At 38.7% G+C, this 19,015-nt stretch overlaps 1 protein-coding gene across 6 annotated transcripts in view; it reads right to left on the bottom strand.

Annotated features, from left to right (window-relative positions):
* Positions 1-19,015, bottom strand: part of CDC14A (cell division cycle 14A) — a 164,620-nt gene that overhangs the window by 18,255 nt on the left and 127,350 nt on the right. For 3 of the 6 annotated variants that reach the window (XM_045366501.3, XM_065548983.2, XM_005542586.5), the window contains 5 exons: positions 17,844-18,003; positions 7,468-7,583; positions 6,345-6,392; positions 4,165-4,287; positions 2,915-3,450 (listed from right to left, as the gene is read on the bottom strand). In XM_045366501.3, coding sequence (XP_045222436.1) covers positions 3,000-3,450; positions 4,165-4,287; positions 6,345-6,392; positions 7,468-7,583; positions 17,844-18,003 — 898 coding nt within the window. In that variant the 3' untranslated portion in view covers positions 2,915-2,999. Of the gene's footprint in view, positions 1-2,914; positions 3,451-4,164; positions 4,288-6,344; positions 6,393-7,467; positions 7,584-17,843; positions 18,004-19,015 lie in introns of those variants that run through there. The other 3 variants (XM_005542589.5, XM_074000697.1, XM_005542587.5) reach the window with 2 other exon arrangements.

Consider the following 19,015-nt stretch of genomic DNA (forward strand, 5'->3'; position numbering starts at 1 on the left):
GAATATTGCAGGCAACTATAACACAATGGTAAGTATGTATGTCTAAACATACCTAAACATAGAAAATAAACAGTAAAAATATGGTATGAAAGATCTAAAAATTGCACACCTGTAAAGGGCACTTACCATGGATAGAGCTTGCAGGATTGGAAGTTGCTCTGGGTGAGACACTGGGTGAGTGGTGACTGAATGTGAAGGCACAGGACATTACCGAACACTACTGTAGACTTTATAAATGCTGTACACTTAAATACTATACCAAATCTGTATTAAAAATTTTTCTTTATCAATAGTCAATTAACCTTAGCTTACTGTAACATTTTTATTTTATAAACTTTTTAATTGTTTTAACTTTTGACTCTTTTGTAATAATACTTAGTTTACTATTGTTTAATTTTTTATCAACTCCCAATCGCTTGAAATTAACACTTAGTTTAAAATAAACATTGTATGTATAACTATACAAAAATATTTTCTTCCTTTACATCCTTATCCTATTTTTTTATTTTAAATATTTTTAGTATTTGCTTTCTAAATTTTTGTTTAAAATGAAGACATAAACACACACATCAGCCTGGGCCTACACCAGGTCAGCATCAATATCGCTGTCTTCCCCTCCACATCTTGTCCCACTGGAAGGTCTTAGGGGCAGTAACACACGGAGCTGTCATTTCTAACAACAATGCCTTCTTCTGGAATACATCCTCAAGGACTTGCCTGAGGCTTACAGTTAACTTGTTTTTTTAATAAGGAGAAGGCGTATACTCTAAAATAATGATATATAGTACAGTAAATACATAAGCCAGTAACGGGTATTTATTATCAAGTATTATGCACTGTACATAATTGTACTGCTAGACTTTTATATGACTGCAGCACAGTAGGTCTGTTTACAGCAGCATCACCACAAACACATGAGTACTGCAGTTATAACCCTATGAGGGTTACGACATCACCAGGCAATAGGAATTTTTCAGCTCCATTATAATCTTACGGGACCACCATTGTATATGTGGTCTGTTATTGACCAAAACATCATTAGGCAGCACGTGACTGTATGATTATCTATATATCTCTAGCACTTTTTCTGAAAATGGAAAGATCTGCATTCTGATCCAAAAGAAGAAGCTGATCCACAGTCAGTATGTGAAAACGCTGACTGAGCTCAACGAATGCTGGAAAGTATATGATTTATACATATAGTTAGGAAAATGTAAATATATTATCTTTTTACATCTAATCCTTAGTTACATGGATTTAAGTTTTTATGATACCTATACACCCAATTCATATAGTGGGATCAGCATCAGATTAAGGGGTAGATGGCTGGCAATTTCCTGGGACCCTAATCTGTAAAGGAATCTAAACTAATGCCAAGGCCAAGCACGGGGGCTCATGCCTGTAAAATTGGACAGGGAAAATCAGATACGCTAGGCTCCTCTTAGGGAATGGGTTGAGAGTCGACAGAGTGGGAACAAATTTTAAAAGAAGTCTGAGGTAGGGATAAGAGCGGTAATGAATCTAATGCACCCAAACATGAACACATACACACACACATAAACACGCACACTGCATTCTCATGTTAGAAAACATCCTCCTCCTCAAGGTTTCTTTTTCCTTTTTTTTTTTTTTTTTTTTTTTTTGAGACAGTCTCACTCTGTCACCCAGGCCGAAGTGCTGTGGCGCGATATCGGCTCACTGCAGCCTCTGCCTCCTGGGTTCTAAGGGATCCTCCTTCCTCAGTTTTCTGAGTAGCTGGGATTATAGGCGAGCACCACCACGCCCCACTAATTTCGAGTTTTTAGTAGAGACGGGGTCTCACCATGTTGGCCAGGCTGGTCTTGAACTCCCAACCTCAGGTGATCCACCAACCTTGGCCTCCAAAAGTGCTGGGATTATAGGCATGAGCCACTGCTCCTGGCCCATCCTCATGGTTTCTAAACTGCCAACTAAAGAAAGTGAATGTCATTAAGGATGAACCATGGGGCTCCTGTTTTGCTGAGTGGACCATACGCAGCACACTGCCACCAGCACCTTTCCTCCTCCCCTCTTCTCTACAGAAGCAACCACTCCCTAGATGATTGCTGAGGAAATGTTTCAAGAATAGAGAGTATGAAGGGATGCCAGGCCAGAGCCTTCCAAGACACCCAGGGCTTGCTCAAGCCCTGAGTACAATCAGTGTTGCAAACCATGCTTCGTATCTCCTTAATACACAGGATTGATTTCTGCTTCCTATTTGTCCTTGCTACTCTCAAGTCAAAACTCACATTCCTATAGATCTCAATACCCCTAGAGGCAATCAAAACAGGTGATTAAAGTAATTTATAATAGGAGTTAACCAACAGAGTTTACCTTACCAGGTATTGCTGATTGTTAAAGAGAGCTTGGTAACCTAAATAGAGATCTCACTGGTAAGATGTGTTTGGAGGTCTTCCCACCTTTCTCTAGAAGAGTGCTGGCTACTTTTAAACACCTTCCTGATACTCTGCTTGCTCCTCCACTTGCATCCCAGGTACCTACCTATAAGCCCTTCTTAGAAACATCTTCCACTTGCCACTTATTTTATTCTGGGTCAGTTCCTTGCAGGAGGTGAAATATTCAAGGGCCTAATGCTTAGTTCTAGGAAGATAGTGTTCATTCAGCACCTTCCACATGTCAATACTCCAAAATTCATTCACTGATAAATGATGTGGAAAAAGCCATAATTTCCCAAACCAGCACACCCCCAGCAAATGCTATCCACTGTATGAATCAGCTCCTGGCTTTGCACCAGATATTCAGAGTGATTGGAAACACAACTGAAAAGTAACTGAAGTCAACAATGTCCATAATCAAAAGAATGAAAGCTATTTCCTTTTTAAGAGAAACTACTTATAAAGGAGTGCAGGGTAGGAAGAAAAAGAAGGAAGAAAACCCAGTTGAAACGTGGCGTTTACTTGAAGAGGAGCTAGCAGAATGTAGTGCATAGACAGTTTCACAGCACAGAGGGAAGGCATCGCTCAGAAGGCTTCCTTGGCGCTATTAAATTTCTTTGGTGGCAGCCTTGGCTGGGAAGGCAAGGCACAGAAGTTGCATTCAGGGTTCTGAGGACCAGGAGGTGGTGTCTGCGAACTTACAGGGATAGAACGGCTCAGGAATCTCGCTGAAGAAGAAGAAAGCCCGGTGTAGGAGGGTCGGAGGATGGTGGTGTGCTCCTCTGTCTTGGCGTTGTGGGGGCCTGGGGGGCTGTTCAGGTTGCCCCCGTTGCTGCTGCTGCTTCTGTTGTACTGATTGTTGTTGAGCTCAGGGTAATTTCTGGTAGTCGGCTGGGAGCTGCCATTCAAGAGGTTGGTAAACGGGCTGGCTGTGAAGCCTGCCTTAGAGGATGAGGAGGTCTTTTTGTTTTCTGGATCGTCTGTTGCAGCATTCAAGTTCCCTAGAGAACTGGCTAGCCGGGAGTTTATGGAAAAGCTGAATGGAAAACACAAGTGAGGAGGGAAAAAACAGACAACAGTGTACACTCACACGGAGCTCATGTTTCTAAAACATACTCATGACATTAGGGGAACACGATGAAGACAATACTGATCAATGTGAATGATGTCAAGATGGCTTCTTCACCACCCTTGGTGTTATGATAATATGTAGCCTTGACTTATACATATCAAGTTTCTTTGTCAAAAGCAGTTAACTAGGACCCAAGAAACTGGCTAAAACACTTTGACTATAGATCTCGAAACAGAACATCGGGAGTTTTATTTACCCTGGGGTGGGAAACAAAGGAAAAGGGCCATGTAAGGGGAGCATTAAAAGCAGACTTAAGTACATATTCAATCATATGACTATATCAAACATCCCTACCCATTTTGGTTAGTTCTCCCCTGCCTATACATGTCAACTGAGAAATGACAATACCATTTGTATATGCAACTGAACTCCATTTTCTGGATCACACTAAGCCAGCTGCAGACTCACTAGAAGAAGAGCACGCTCTGCACCACTGCCTCCACAGCCTTGTCTCCTGCCTTCCAAGACAGGAACGGAAGCCCCAGAAGATCACAGGGTCTTCTGTGGTTTCTCTTCTCCCTTATCCCTTGCTCTGACAAAACTGCAGCCAAACTCATTGCCTGCTGCAAGCTTCCTTTACCTCAAACCAGCACCTTGGAAGAGGGAGAGAAAAATTACCTTCTTACAGTGGCACCTGAAGACAAAGAAGTTCTGTTGATCCTCTTGGCTGTCGCTGAAGAGGACAGTGCCATTTTTGATGTCTTCAAGGTAGGTGCCGATCCTTGCAGGGATGAACTTAATCTTTGTGGAGAAAAATGGCAAAGTGTCACCATAAAGCAGTCTTATCTGAAACATTCAGCAACTAGCTAGGACAAGATAAATTAATCAATCTTAAAGATATCATGACAGGTCCTAATAGTGATGACAGCAGCGGCAGCCAACACTGACACAGCACTAACTCTGCCAGGTACTGTTCTGAGAACCTTAAAGATGTCAGCTCAGCTTGTCCTCACAACAACCCTATGAAGGAGCTAATATTGCTGCCCTTACTTTACAAGCGAGGAAATAGAAACGCAGAGGAGAAGTTCCTCATCCAGTCACTCAGTTAGTGAACAGCAGACCTGGGATTCAAACCCAGGAGTCAAAGTCCTGCTCTTAGCCATGATCCTGTCTTCTTGGGTCACTGCCCTTTTTCGCCACTGGTATTCATTCCTCAGCACAACCTTAGATTCCATTTCTTATATTTCAAATCCATCCTTTCCTTTCCACCCTGCAACTACCCTAGGCGAGGCCATCTTTATTTCTTACCCTTGACTATGAGTGGCATCTTTTAATCTTTTTCCTAAACAATTCGAATTGTGAATAGCCTTCAGTGAATCATGTCACTTCACTGTTTAAATCATTTCATCTTTCCTCTGTGCCCATAAGCCTATAGAAACTCTTTGGCTTGGCTTATGCAACCCCTCCAAAACCTGGACAGGTCCTTCTTTCCACGCTCTCGCATTGGACATCTCTATTCCAGCTACACAAAAATGCCTTGAGTTCCCTGAATCGGTAGTGTCCACACATTTGTCCAGTGTGCACAGGCTATTTTCCCTGCCAGGGCATTTACTCATCTCCTTCCTATCCTCTACCTCTTATCTTCCATGTCCATTTGACCCACTCCTATCACACTTAGCCTTTAATGGTCCAATCAGCTGTTACCTCATCAAGCAAGCCTTCTCTGAGTTCCCAAGCAATATACGTTTCAACATATATTCTCATAGTAAATCATAGCTCTTACACCATATTGCATCATCTGATATTTGTCTATCTCCGTTACTTGATATAAGCTCCTTGAGGGCAAAGACTTCTCTCTCATTTCAATTCCCAGTGGCTAGCACAATGCTGGATTCTGAGCAGGCGCTCAATAAATATTTGCCAAGTGGACAAAAAGGAAAAACACCCAAATCTGGATAGCCAGGGCCCAGTCATAATCTGAATACCAAATCTATTTGATCCTAGATAAATCATTTAATGTAGCTGAACTCTGTTTTCCTCTCTGCTAGAGAAAAGTTTATTCACTTGTAGACTCTTTCCTTCATTATCCACCCTCCAAACAGCAGCTTAAGCTCATGTTTTGCCTTCAAAATAGAATTCTACCAAGAAGCGATTTTTCTACGGGAAAAATTCGACCAAGAAGCGATTCAAGCTTCTCCAGAAGCTCCGGAAGCTTGAGCCCTCTTAGAACTGCCCTCACTAAACAGTCCTAAACCTAAGAATGAATAAGAACCAGCAGGTGAAGAGCTTCTTTCCCCTATTTCATCAACACTCTTGACCAAACATCTCTACTGCTCTCACCGAGTGCCACACCGGATAGTGGTACCACTCCAGGAGGTTTCAGGGGACATTTTTCCACAGAACAAAACTAGTGTTCTCTCTTCAAAAGGAAGGTAGAGAAGAAAATAAGAGTAGAAAATAAAGGAGGAGAACAAATGCATGCTGATTGGGAAAAAACAGAGGGAAAGAGGACAAATAAAAATGGAAACAATGTAAGCTAGATCTATCACTAGATGGAAAGGAAAGATGCAGAGCACCTGTAGTTTCTGAGAGACCCCCACAATGGGCTAAGAGCACAAAATACATTGATGTCTCTACCACCACCACACAGCCCTGTGGGCATACCAGCAAAAAAAAAAAAAAAATCCTTTTCATGGTGAGCATTAAAAATAAGGCATAAACAATATGGAAGAGAAAGGAAGCAATTTAAAAATCAAATAGCTGTGTACAGTTGATTTTCATGTTTGAGACTTGGGAAACATGGCTAAAAGGAAGCATATATTTATAAGCTACTAGACATTGAACCTCATTGGCAGTACCTGAAAGGCTGGGACACTGCTCTTGGGTGTCCTTTTGCATCATCCGACCTGCGGAAATCGAAGACAGATGCTCACATATCACCAGGCCACATGTTTTCACAAAGACCACAAAGCACATCAAATGGTATCAAACCAGTAAAAATATTAAATTAGCAAAAGGGAGAAACCTTGCAAATGGATCCTAGATTACCCAGAACCAGGCTTGCTATCCCCTTTTCTCATAATACTGCAGAAAATGATAACCTCATTTTTGAGCAATATGAACCTTTATTCCTTAGATCAGGAACTCAGTAAAGACCCAATCTGACTACAGTGCTACAGTTTCTCCCAGATGACACATGAAAGCTAAATTCCCTGTGAATCTGTTTGGTGTTTGTCATACCGGCAACACATCCTTCTGCTATGTGTGTCTCTTATTTATAAGTCAAAGCAATGTTGTTGCTTCCCATTATATTAATCTGTGGACTGAGGCCTTGCCACCCAGTATATTGAAATTTTTAAAAAATGATGATATTTACAAATGTTGCACCTTTTAATTCCAAAACCTTTTTTTAAACCCAATCTGAACTACCAGCAGGTTTCAAATGTTGTGATCGGAACGCAAGTCCCATCATTGATTCCGGTGAGTAGTTTGAGACTTCAAAGTCAAGATGGCTTATAACTTTACAGGCACAGGTAAGAATTGCTTATTCAATTTTCAAAAATAGAAGGTAAAGCTGAGGACTTAGCTTGGATTGCCAGAGACTGGCATACAATACTTTTCCATACACTATGAGTCAACACAAAAGCCTCGGCACACCTGTGAGGATCCAACACAGGACAAGAAACTCATTCACAGCAGAAGGGGAGAAATCCAAACGGAATTTGAAACAGTCCCAGAGATAACTGCTTTGCAGCTTAAGGTAGAATTCCAGAGACTGAGATGCAGCAGTTGCTTTTGGTAAACTTCTAAACTTTAGCCACTCCCAACAGTGATAAAATAATTAATAAACAACACGAAATAGTAAACTTAGAATTTGTAGAACAAAATTCAAAAGAGAAGATTACAGATTAAAGAGAAGATTAAATGTTCTATTCACAAAGGGGAGCACACTATGAACTGAAGTGTTTAAAACAGATCTACCTAAATGCACAGGATGGTGAGGTACGTGGCTGTCTCTGACTTTTTAAGGCACGTAGTTTGTCTCCCTGGGTTATACCATTTTTCATTTCCACATCTTCATCATCTTCTAAGTTATTCTGGAAAAAAATACCCATTCCATAGAAAGGTCAAAATTTGGCTTTATATAGGTTTCTTAATAGATTACATATATAGATACATTTTATACAGATTATCTTAATATAGATTAAGTCACTAGAGGTACTATGAATCAGCATTGTCGAAGTTTACACAAAAGAACACTCAACTATTTGCCAGTTCAACAGGCAACAAGTCAAATTCCAAATCAAAGAAGCACGGGAATAGATGTGGGAGAATATAAAAGGAGCTGTTTGTTACAACGGACCCCAACAGAGGAGACTCTCTCCTGCAGACACAATGGTGCATTGGAATATAGCCTAGATACAGAAGGGCCCACAGATGCAGTACAAACATATTTTTAGATACTACCAGGAGCCATCACTGCAAATTCCACAACTTGTTTACAAAAATACAAGATAAAAATACTTTAGGATATCTATACAGTAAGTTATTAACACAGTAATTATTTTAACACTATTAAAAGCACACAAGTTCTTTTCAGAAGGATTTAAAGGACCTTGTTCACTAGATATTTCCTTCTGAAGTAAGTCTTTATTGTTTGAAAAATAGAAGTACCAGGCTAGTCTCTTCAAATGCTAGTCTCTTCAACAGCGCTGATGCAGGGGAGACACTGATACCCTTAATTTATTGATGAAGAAAGGACACACTCATGGAAGTTAGGAATATTGCCCAAGCTCCCATAAACTCTTAATGACCTTCGTATGATTTCAAAATTAGATTTCTCGTCCCAAGATGCAATGTTCTTTCTAAAATATATGCCACAGCACACTGTCATTGCACCAGTGAAGACTGTATTTTGCCTTTTTTCCTCAACTGAAAAATCAAAGTGCTTGGATTTGCTAAAATCCCTCCCAGCCATAAGAGTCCCCTCCCTTATTTAAAACTAGAACTCTTGTTTGATGAAAAATATACTTCCATCAGTCACATTTGAGTCATTTCTGATCGCAATACCTCCTCACTCCCTGCCACCTATGTTGGGTTCCACAGGTAACCCTGGGACTCAGTAGGCATGTCCTGAGTAAAAAGACCAACTCTCACTATCACATCTCTGAGTTTAAAAAAGAAATAAAGAAATGCAAAGCACAAGGCCAGTGGGAAAGAAAGAATAAGGACAAAAGCTTCCTAGAGGCAATCCCTTAAAGAATGGGTACAAGTGACACAGCCCAAGACCCCAGGAAAAGTCGTCCTGCCCAAGAAGAATACCAGCTCAATAGTCACAGGATCATAGAGTCTTCATGACAGAGGGTTCTCTTAGAGTCTCAAGTTGCACTTCTAAAAAATCTCCAGGAATCAGTTTTACCCTTCAATTCTATTCATACAACCCCAACGGGGGAGGAACTTACTACCATCAAAGGAAGTCTGCAAGAACAGGAATCAGGAAGGTCTGACAGCTAGGCTTGCTAGTGGGATAGTGCACCTGAGAAGGTGGGCTTAGCTTCACCAGGCTGCAGTAAGCACTCAACGTGCTGGGATGTTACCAGTTACTTAGCACAGAGCCAGAGTGTCCCAAATATGAGGTGAGGCCAAAAAGCATATAGGCCCTCATGAGAATGGCCAAGAAAGCTTCTAGGAGCTGACAGAATCCTTACCACAATCAGTTTCATTGTCAACCGGGTGCTTTTGCAGGATTTTGAAAACCAGGAATGCTGGTTGTTCCTCCAACTAGGAGGCTCTTTATGTTTCCCACTAGAAACACCTTCAGAATTCTAAATATAAAATGATTCTCAACCTGTAATTCTAAAATTCAACCTTTCAGGTAAGTATAAAAGTAAAACAGATATAAAAATTTACTACCCATACAATCTTTCTGAGAAAACTATTACAGGATATGCTCTTCAGGAAAAAGGAAAGATAACATGAGATCCAATAAAATTAGGGATCTAACTGAAGAATATGAAGAAGAGTTACAGAATCAGACTATATAGTTCTGATCCTAGGACTTCACACACACACACACACACACACACACACACACACACACACACACACGAGGGCTAAGAACAACCAGTCCAAGTTAGAAGGGAGAAATGTCTTCAGGAAAAGAATGGAATTAGAATGGAATTTTGCTGTGTTGAGATTTCAAAAAAAATTTAACGTGGTTTGGCACAACTTTTTAAAGCATTATCTTTTCCTAAATGCATAGAAAACTACGCAAATAAAAAAAGGCAATTAGGTCTAGGACAAACAGAGAGTATCAAAAAAGAAAACAGTCATAGTGTACCACTAAGCTCAACCATGAACAATATTTACACAGTAATAATGTGCACATTATTTGATCTAACAAGTATAGTTATATTGGGAGTAGTGGTGACAGTGAGACAGAAGAGCTGCATCGTGTCTACAACAACCAGGAGGCAATAGAAAAATGTCCCAAATTGATCAATTAAAAAACGGCAACATAAGCAAGGTATTTATAATAGAAAAATGGCACTAAAAATATTAGTATAATTTTCCTAGAGGTTTCCCCCTTTGGAAGTGGGTCCACAGATACAGAAAGGTGAGAGAGGAGACTGATATTTTTTGTTGCTAGAATTCAACACTAGTTGATATTTTTTAAGCTGTAATCATATATTGCTTGAAAAGAATAAAAGCATTTTAAAAGATATACAGTTAAACAGAAAATTAAATAATAGTACACTTTAAATTATAATTACTTTACATGTATTTTTCTCTCATTCTATTGTGAATCTTAAAGGTCAAATATTTCTGTAAATTATAATACATTTCAAAATCAGAAAACAACAAAAATACTATAATACACAGCCATGCACTTAACTACCCAGATTCAACATACTTTTACTTCCTCCCCTCAAGTTTACTTAAACACCCTCACAGGAGCCGCCGCATTGTCTGCAACGAGCCTCGTGGGCCACCGTTCTCCCCCAGCTCCTCTCAGGCGAGCGGCTGCGGTGGTGACGACAAGGGCAGGGGTGTTTTTTCTTAAAAATAAAAAATAAAAAAGTATTTGGCTAGGCATGGTGGCTCATGCCTGTAATGCCAGCACTTTGGGAGGCCAAGGCAGGTGGATCACATGAGGCAAGGAGTTCAAGACCAGCCTGGCCCACATAGTAAAATCCCATCTCTGCTAAAAATATAAAAATTAGCTGGGTGTGGTGGCACGTGCCTGTAATCCCAGCTACTTGGGAGACTGAGGCATGAGAATCACTTGAACCTGGGAGGCGGAGGTTGCAGTGAGCTGAGATCACACCACTGCACTCCAGCCTGGGCGACAGAGGCTCTGTCTCAAAAAAATAAATAAATAAATAATATAGATATATAGAGAGAGAGATGCAGATATATTTATGATACATTTTTATGTATCATGTATAATAAAGTATAGGTAAACATGAAAAAATATTAAAACCACCTATATATTTACAATCAAAAGCAAAACACATTAACATTCTGGCACATAGTCTTCCAGAATTTTCCCTGCGCTATATAAAACCCCCAACCTACTTCTTCCTTACAAAAAGAGGTTGTATTATATACATATGCTGCTTTGTAACTTTTTTAACTTAAAAAACATATTGTGAAAGTTTTTCAGGGCACATTTTTTTAAATCTCTGTCGTTTTATGGCTCCATAAAATTCCATTGTCTAGATATGCCTAATGTTATTATTTAACCGATACCCTAGGTTAGACTATTCTCTGTCTTTCATCACTATAAACAGCCTCAACAAACATACTCTCATATATACCTGGTTTATGAACACTCTCTTATTATTGCCTTAAGACAAATTCATAGAAGTGGAATTCCTTTTAAAGTCATCTTCTACATGATCAAATTGCCCTCCAAAAAGGCTGTACCATTGTAAATTCCAACTAGCAATGTTTCAGAGCTTTTTATTCCCTAAACGTTTGTCAATACTGCATCCATTTTTAATACATTTGATAGGCATAAATAGCATGTCATCATTTAAATTTGTGTGTCTTCCATTTCTAGGGAACCTTTTTTATGTTTACCAGCCAGGAGGGTTCCCATATTGTTTTATTTGTGTACACAGTATTTTGGCGATTTGTAAGAGTTCTTTATATCCACAAAACCCCCTCATTTGTATATGTTGCATATATTTCCTCCCATTGATCATTGTGAGAATGAATTGGAGGTCAAGACTCAGGGGAGGGACACATTTAAGTGGCCTGATGAGAGATAATGGATTGGATTAGGGTATGGGAAACTGCATGGGAGCCCAGACTCGGGGAGAGGGAAGAAGGGGGAAAGATCCAGACAGGCAATACAGGTCTGAAAAAATTTACTAAAATGTAAACCGTATTATTTTTTGTCTAAACTAATCTTTTATTTTGTCTCTGTGGCCATTGTACAAAAGTCTGGGGCATTTTTAGGACTATGAGAGATAGAACATATAAACTATAAAATTCTCAGTGATTAATACATAGCCTTCAAATTCAATAAAAATAGTTAACATTATTCAAAACATATTTACATTAAATTACAGAATTAAGAAACTAAAAAGCTATATGAAAAAGGACTTTGGCCTCCTGGAATACTGAATAAGATACACAGACATAAATATAACAAGCCTTATATTTATTAGGGGATTGATCCTATAAGATATACCAGGTCATAAGAGCCTGTAGGAGGAAAAGGTTTATTAGCAAATGCAGTACAATATATTGTGTGGCTCAAATCAATCTCATGAGTTGGTAGCCAGGGGAGAGTTTGAAAACTTTTCTCATCAGGTGCTGTTAGGCCTCCTTCCTTATACCAGATTCATTCTTCATGACAACTAAAGAACACATTCACAAATGACAAATGAGGAGAACCCACCCTGGGCCTCCATTCTGCCCTTAGGCTCTAGCCCCTCTCCCTACAAAATGCCAGGGCAGACTCTCTTTTGTCTTAAGCTGGTCCAGGAGAAGCAGATTCCCTGGAATCCACTGAAAAGAAACAAAACCACATGGCTGATGTGCTGGCAACAATGAAGAATCCTACCTAGTCCAGGGAAGACCCTCCTATCTTTGTCCCTCAAAGGAAAGGGGTCTGCTCTCAGACGCCCCATTGCCCTTTGGAGGATCTAAGCAGTAACACTCTTTCTTTTGGATACTGGACTGCCCTACATAAAGGCAAAAAAATGACAGTAAACTAAAATACTGTACCAAGAGAAGTACAATTAAAAACAAACAAACAAACAAACAAACAAAAAAAAAACAAGAGTGATGACCTAGTGAAAGAACAAATAACAACATAAAGAATAAATATTTTATTCCACCAGTTGTTTTCTCCACACACAATCATGTCCACAGATTTCAGCTGGATAAAGTAATTGCTGACCAAAATGTAAACAAAATCATGGCACAGTAAGCTATAGGAAAGGCTGTGGAAAGTCCCATCAGGAAGAGATCTATGAGATAGAATATAGCACACTAGGGAATAAAGATGGAAGAGTCATAATAGAAAAATGACATAAATAGACAGTTTAAATAGAAATGAGTAAAAATAGAAGTCCAAGAACTGGAAGATAAAGATGAGAACGGAATTTTTAGCAGATTTTAATAAATTGGCTAGGAAAGGTGGCTGAGTCGTCTCTAAAGTTCTTTTCAGCTCTCAGATGTTGAACCTACAGATTTAAGTGTTGGGGAAAGGCAAAGATGTCCTCTTTATAATAAGCTGCTTCTGATCAATAAAAAGTTTGAATTTATCAGAGCTACCCACATCTCTCTTCTGGCTGCCCCACTCACTGCCACTGGCTGGGACCTTTAAAACCTGGACCTCCCCATCACCAGCTCCCTGGCCTTCCACCCTCAGTCCTATATGACACCATGGCCAGAGTGATCTCCTGACACCGTGATTCTGTGTGCTGTCACTCCCCTGCTTAATAACCTCTGGTGGATCCCAATGGCATTCAGATTAGAACTGGTCTTCACTGTCATAACGGGGGAAAGAAAGGTGCTTAAAAGCGGGACGTTAGAGATTTAATTTTAATTCATAGATTTTTCTAAGATGCACCCTGCTTATGAGTACTTGATGGATTTTATAAATCACAATATCTCAAAGATGTAATTAAAACAACTACATTCTTGTCTACTTGATTGTTAATTTGTATGAACTTGGCTGAATATTAGCAGCACCTGTATCTAATTAATATCACTAAGTCAAGAGCATCTACCGATTGGCATGCTAATAACGGACTATAGCCCTAAAGTAGAAAGACAAAATGTAAAAACCGTTGTTATTCCAGGAGAAGTTTATTAGCAGGAATGGTTACAGTTTTGCTCAAAATTACTGTATATAATTTACTAAAGCCACAATGAAGACCTCATAGAGAGTTAGCAGAGTATAGTGAGAGGCCTCCTGGGAGGGTGGCTGAGTGCACAGACTTTGGAGCCAGAGCACAGAAGTTCAAATGACCACCTCACCATGTACTCAGGATCTTGGGCAGATAGATGGTTTGACCTCTAACTCAGGTATGTCTCCTGTAAATGGGCCTAGTAACACTGCCTATTTCATACGGCTACTGTAAAGATTAAGAGTTCATTAACGTCAAGTGCCTAAAACAGTTCCTGGCACATAGTGCCTTCATGCTAAGATTCTGATTTAATATTTGCACTTTAAATAAAGTACTTTAAATCCCATCTTTAAAAATAACTCCAAGCCATAATGGACCTATAGGCCCTAAATGTTAAAGTGAGCACTTATTGCTAGTACTGTTTTGTATTTGAGCACATAATGCACTTGTGTAGCTTAGATTATTACCAATTTCATGTCTCTGTCCTTTTTTTTTCTCTGAAACTATAAGCCTTCTTCATCCATTCACATAATACTTATTAAGGCCTTTGGTCAAAAATAGAATCATGATGAAGACAAATAAAAGTCTCTACCTTCCTAGAGAGTATGAAAAGGAGGGATGAGGACTGAGGAGGAAAAGTATAGTGCAAGGCAGGAGCAGGGAGCCTAACCTACACCCACAGGATGGGCTGTATATATTTCATAGTGCCCAGTCCAGCACTGAAGTCCAGGCTCTATAAAGGTGAAGCCTCTATTTTATTTCTCATAACTCTAAGTTGACAAAGAATATTCATTAAAACCACAACCTAGTCCATCACTATGATCCGCATCATTCTGGTTGTTTTCCTTTCACCTATATCCTAAGCACTAAAAAACTGGGCTTTTTTGTTTTGTTTTGTTTTTTTGAGATGGTCTCGCTCTGTTGCCCAGGCTGGAGTGCAGTGGCACGATCTCAGCTCACTGCAACCTCCGCCTCTCGGGTTCAAGTGATTCTCGTGCCTCAGCCTCCCAAGAAGCTGAGACTACAGGCATGTGCCATCACACCTGGCTAATTTTTTTTTTCTATTTTTAGTAGTGATGGGGTTTCATTATGCTGGCCAGGCTGGTCTCAAACTCCTGGCCTCAAGTGATCCATCCGCCTCAGCCTCCTAAAGTGCCAGGATTACAGGCATAAGCCACGATGCCCGGCCTAAAAAACTATATACGAATTCTCCGAATCTGGTAATACAGAGCTTCTTGGTAATTAATCACAAGAAAATTACTGTAGGCCTAGAAAGAAAAAAATAATTTTGAATCTCTGCTTTAATCTTTTTTTTCAAGGCAATCTCAAGAGGAATACTGCCTTTTTGCACTTTCTATATATGCAAACTATGTAAATCCAGAAATTCCATGGACTTTCACCCTCCATGCAACCTGAAACACATTAAATTCTTAGAGCATTCTCAATCTATTTTTCCATGTGCAATTTATAAGAACAATAAAGACATCAATAACTCTGTTAAGTCCAATTTTGAGCAAGCTAATTTTCCATATTCATATGATATTCCAGAGCTGGCACCAGATAAGCATGGCAAGAAAAGTGCTTGTAAGAGTTACTTGCACAAACCCATTAACTAGCTAATAAAGTAGTCCAAGAGCCTTATACATGATGCTGTGTAAAATATTCACCATACCATCATTCTGTGGCATCTCTGAATTCCTTCATTTCTGCCCTTGAATTTCAGAAACAATAGCATTTCAATGGCTAAAACTAAAATAATGATGGGGGGTGCTATGGTCTGAATATTTGTAGCCCCCAAAATTCATATGTTGAAATCCCAACCCCCAAGGTGATGGCATTAAGAGTTTGTTTGCTCTTTTTGCCATGTGAAGATGCAGAAGGTGCTGTCTATGAACCAGTAGGCAGGCCCTCACCAGACACCAAATCTGTGATGCCTTGATCTTGAATTTCGCAACCTGCAGAACTGTGAGAAATAAATTTCTGTTGTTTATAAGCCGCCTAGCCTGTAGTGTTTTGTTACAGCAGCCCAAATGGACTAAGACCAGGGAGTAGACTTACATATACTTATATTTAAAACTGACTTATTTTAAATTCCAATCATACTGCATTCCTTACCCTCACAGTGATACATAAATGTTAAGTATTCTTAAGATCGACAGATTGGGGATTAAAAGAGTATGAGAATAAAATGTTCTAACTACCAGATGTTAATTTAATCAAGATTATGATATAGAAAGTACTATGTTCCTGCAAGGTAAATATGTTTCTCAGATAACAGGATTAACTTTATGTTTGTCTTTTCAGAGTTCATAACTCAAAGCCCTGTTTACTTGAACTCAACAAGTAAACAGGGAAGGAAATGCTGACTAGAGCAAGAAAAAAGTATTCTTGCTTAGCTATATTATCACGTTAAAATCTTAGTTCAGAGCCTTTCTTTTTATTTGCTTTTAATAGGTAAGACTGGAACACAGAGACAAGAAAGTCAACAAAGGCTCTAACATCAACATGACCTTAGATAAGGTGTATATTTCATCAGGACAGATGACTTAAATGGGTAAACTTAGTCACCTCATCAGCAGCCATCCTGGAGAACAGAGTACTAGGTTTAAAAATCAGTTCTTCCAACAGTCTCCATCCTTTGTCCTTGAAAGAAAACTCACGCGCCCAATCTCCAAGCACTCTGGCTATCTTTCTCGCTAAAAAGAAATCTGTTTGGGATGCCAATCATTAACCTAAGAGAGCTATAATGTGTTCCTTCCATTCTGGGTTCCTTGTGGGCTAAGCCTGAGCCACAGTATTTGGTTTAAGGCCCTTGTCTGGGTCTAATGGGTCACTGTCTAATAGAATGTAAATCTACATTGTTGCTTCTGTATTTTTTCTTTTTCTTTTGTATTTTTTAGACACAGGTTCTTGTTCTGTCGCCCAGGATGGAGTACAGTGGTGCCATCATAGCTCACTACAGCTTCGACTCCTGGGCTCAAACATCCTCCCACCTCAGTCTCCCAAGTAACTGGGACCACAAAGGCACACATCACCCTGCCTGGCTTGTTCCACTATTTTGAACAGGTCCTTTTTTTCTTTTTTTTTTTTTTTTTTCTGCTCCTTTAGAGATAGAAAAATATAAACCAGATATTTAGCTTCACCTTAGGTATAACGTGGTAGAAAGACCTAAACTAGGAACTGAATGCCCAGTTCTCAAAGTGGCCCCACTACTAAACAACCCTGGAACTTTAGTTTCTTGTCTTTACAACAGTGGAACCAAACAAATGGTTTCAATGTTGTTTCTAGTTCCAAAAATGCTCATAATCCTAATTCTTAGTAAATCTCTTCTATTTTTATTCAGAGGTAACAGGGTATAATATTAAAAAAACACAAGCTTGGACTCAGACAGATATGGATTGAACCATGTTTGACACTGAGGTTAGAACATCTCTGATACACAATTTCCTTCCTATAAAGAGATAGTATTACCTAACTCACCAGGTAGTTATGAATATTAAATCAGACAATATATATCAACTATTTAAGGTGGTTTGTTTACAGTAGAGCTTTAATTTTTTTTAAAGAAAAGTTGTCCTAATCATGTTTTCAAGTTGGCACTTACTTTAGAAATCAGCATGAATTTGAGGCTTTCAAAGCACCACTTGTGGTATGTATTATTTCAATTGTCACATTAAAATTTTTCTTCTTGATATCTATTTTAATTTTCAAATAGAAAGTTTGCTTTTCTGTTTCCTTTCTGTAAATATTCTCCCTTACCAGAGTAGCCTCCTTTATCATTTACTCCTCAAATTATAGCTTTTTTTTTTTTTTAAGGGCAACTGGTTTCTTTCCTCTGCTTCTTGCTATATAGATGGATGACTCTACATCTAAAAACCTGGCACTCTCGGCATCCAGAGAAAAGACACTGCTATGTTATATATGTCCAACTGAGAAACAAATGCAGAACATCAGTTTTAAGATAGAATCTTCCTAGGGAAAACTTACCTCTCCAAATCGTTCCACGTTTTGTATTTTTGAAAGATTTCCACCAATAGACATATCATCTAGGCTAGAAAGAATTTTATTAATACTTCCTTCACTGGATGGTCGATTTTTCAGTTTGGATCGGAAAATGTCTCCTTGGACCCACAACGATGCTTGTTTTCTGTAAAAACAAGCAACAAGAAAAAAAAAGACAAGAAAAAGTTATCTTTAAAACAATCTACTCTAATCTCAAAGGTATGATGTCTTATAAAGGAAAAGATTTAGCAAATAAGCATTTACAAATCAGACTAGAAAATTATATCTTAGAATAGAGAACAATGAAGTCACTTTCAAAAAGCCAAAATAAGGTTCTATATTCAACACAAATGTCATCCTCCAATATTTGTCTGTACAGTTGACTGTTGAAGTCCTCAGATGCTTAGAACAAATTCCACAGCAATAAAGATTATGAGCCTATTTGTCTTTTAAATATAAATTTGAAATCTTCAATTTCTCAAGTAGCAATTTGATATGCCTATTTATAAAAACAGAGAGAATAACTGGACTCAAAACTGTAGATGAAAGAACTTGGGAGATATTACCCAAAAAGTACTACATACCTACTTTTGGGTGGTACCATGAAAGGTCCTCACATATAACTTTAAAAACCTACTCTTAGAATCTAAAACAAGGCTTATAGCCTCAATTAGATTGTCCTTAGAAAAGAAAATGTGTTTGAAGTTAATGTATAAATTTTCTTTCATTCATTAAGGCACAATCACAACTGTTTTCAAAGTTATACGAAGATAATTTAAAATATGTAAGCAAAATGACATTCTGAGGATTTTATTTTTATTGATGGAATCACCTTCATACATTTCCTCTAAGATAAACTATCCCATAAAATCACTTTATTTTTATCCTATAACACACTGTACAGAATAGAATTAAACTAAAAACACTGTGGTTCATCATAAAAAATATCAACATCCAGTGAAATAATAGCATTATCAAGGATATGCCACCCGTAAGAACAGATTTTTTTTAAAGCAACAGTATTAACTAATACTTTCTCACAAAGATTTCACATACCACATAAAATTCAGGTTAAAACACTGATCATTAGAGAAATGCAAATCAAAACCACAGTGAGATACCACCACACACCAGTAAGAATGGCTATTATCAAAAAG

This window comes from Macaca fascicularis, chromosome 1 (genome assembly GCF_037993035.2).
Source record: "Macaca fascicularis isolate 582-1 chromosome 1, T2T-MFA8v1.1".
Lineage (NCBI taxonomy): Eukaryota > Metazoa > Chordata > Mammalia > Primates > Cercopithecidae > Macaca > Macaca fascicularis.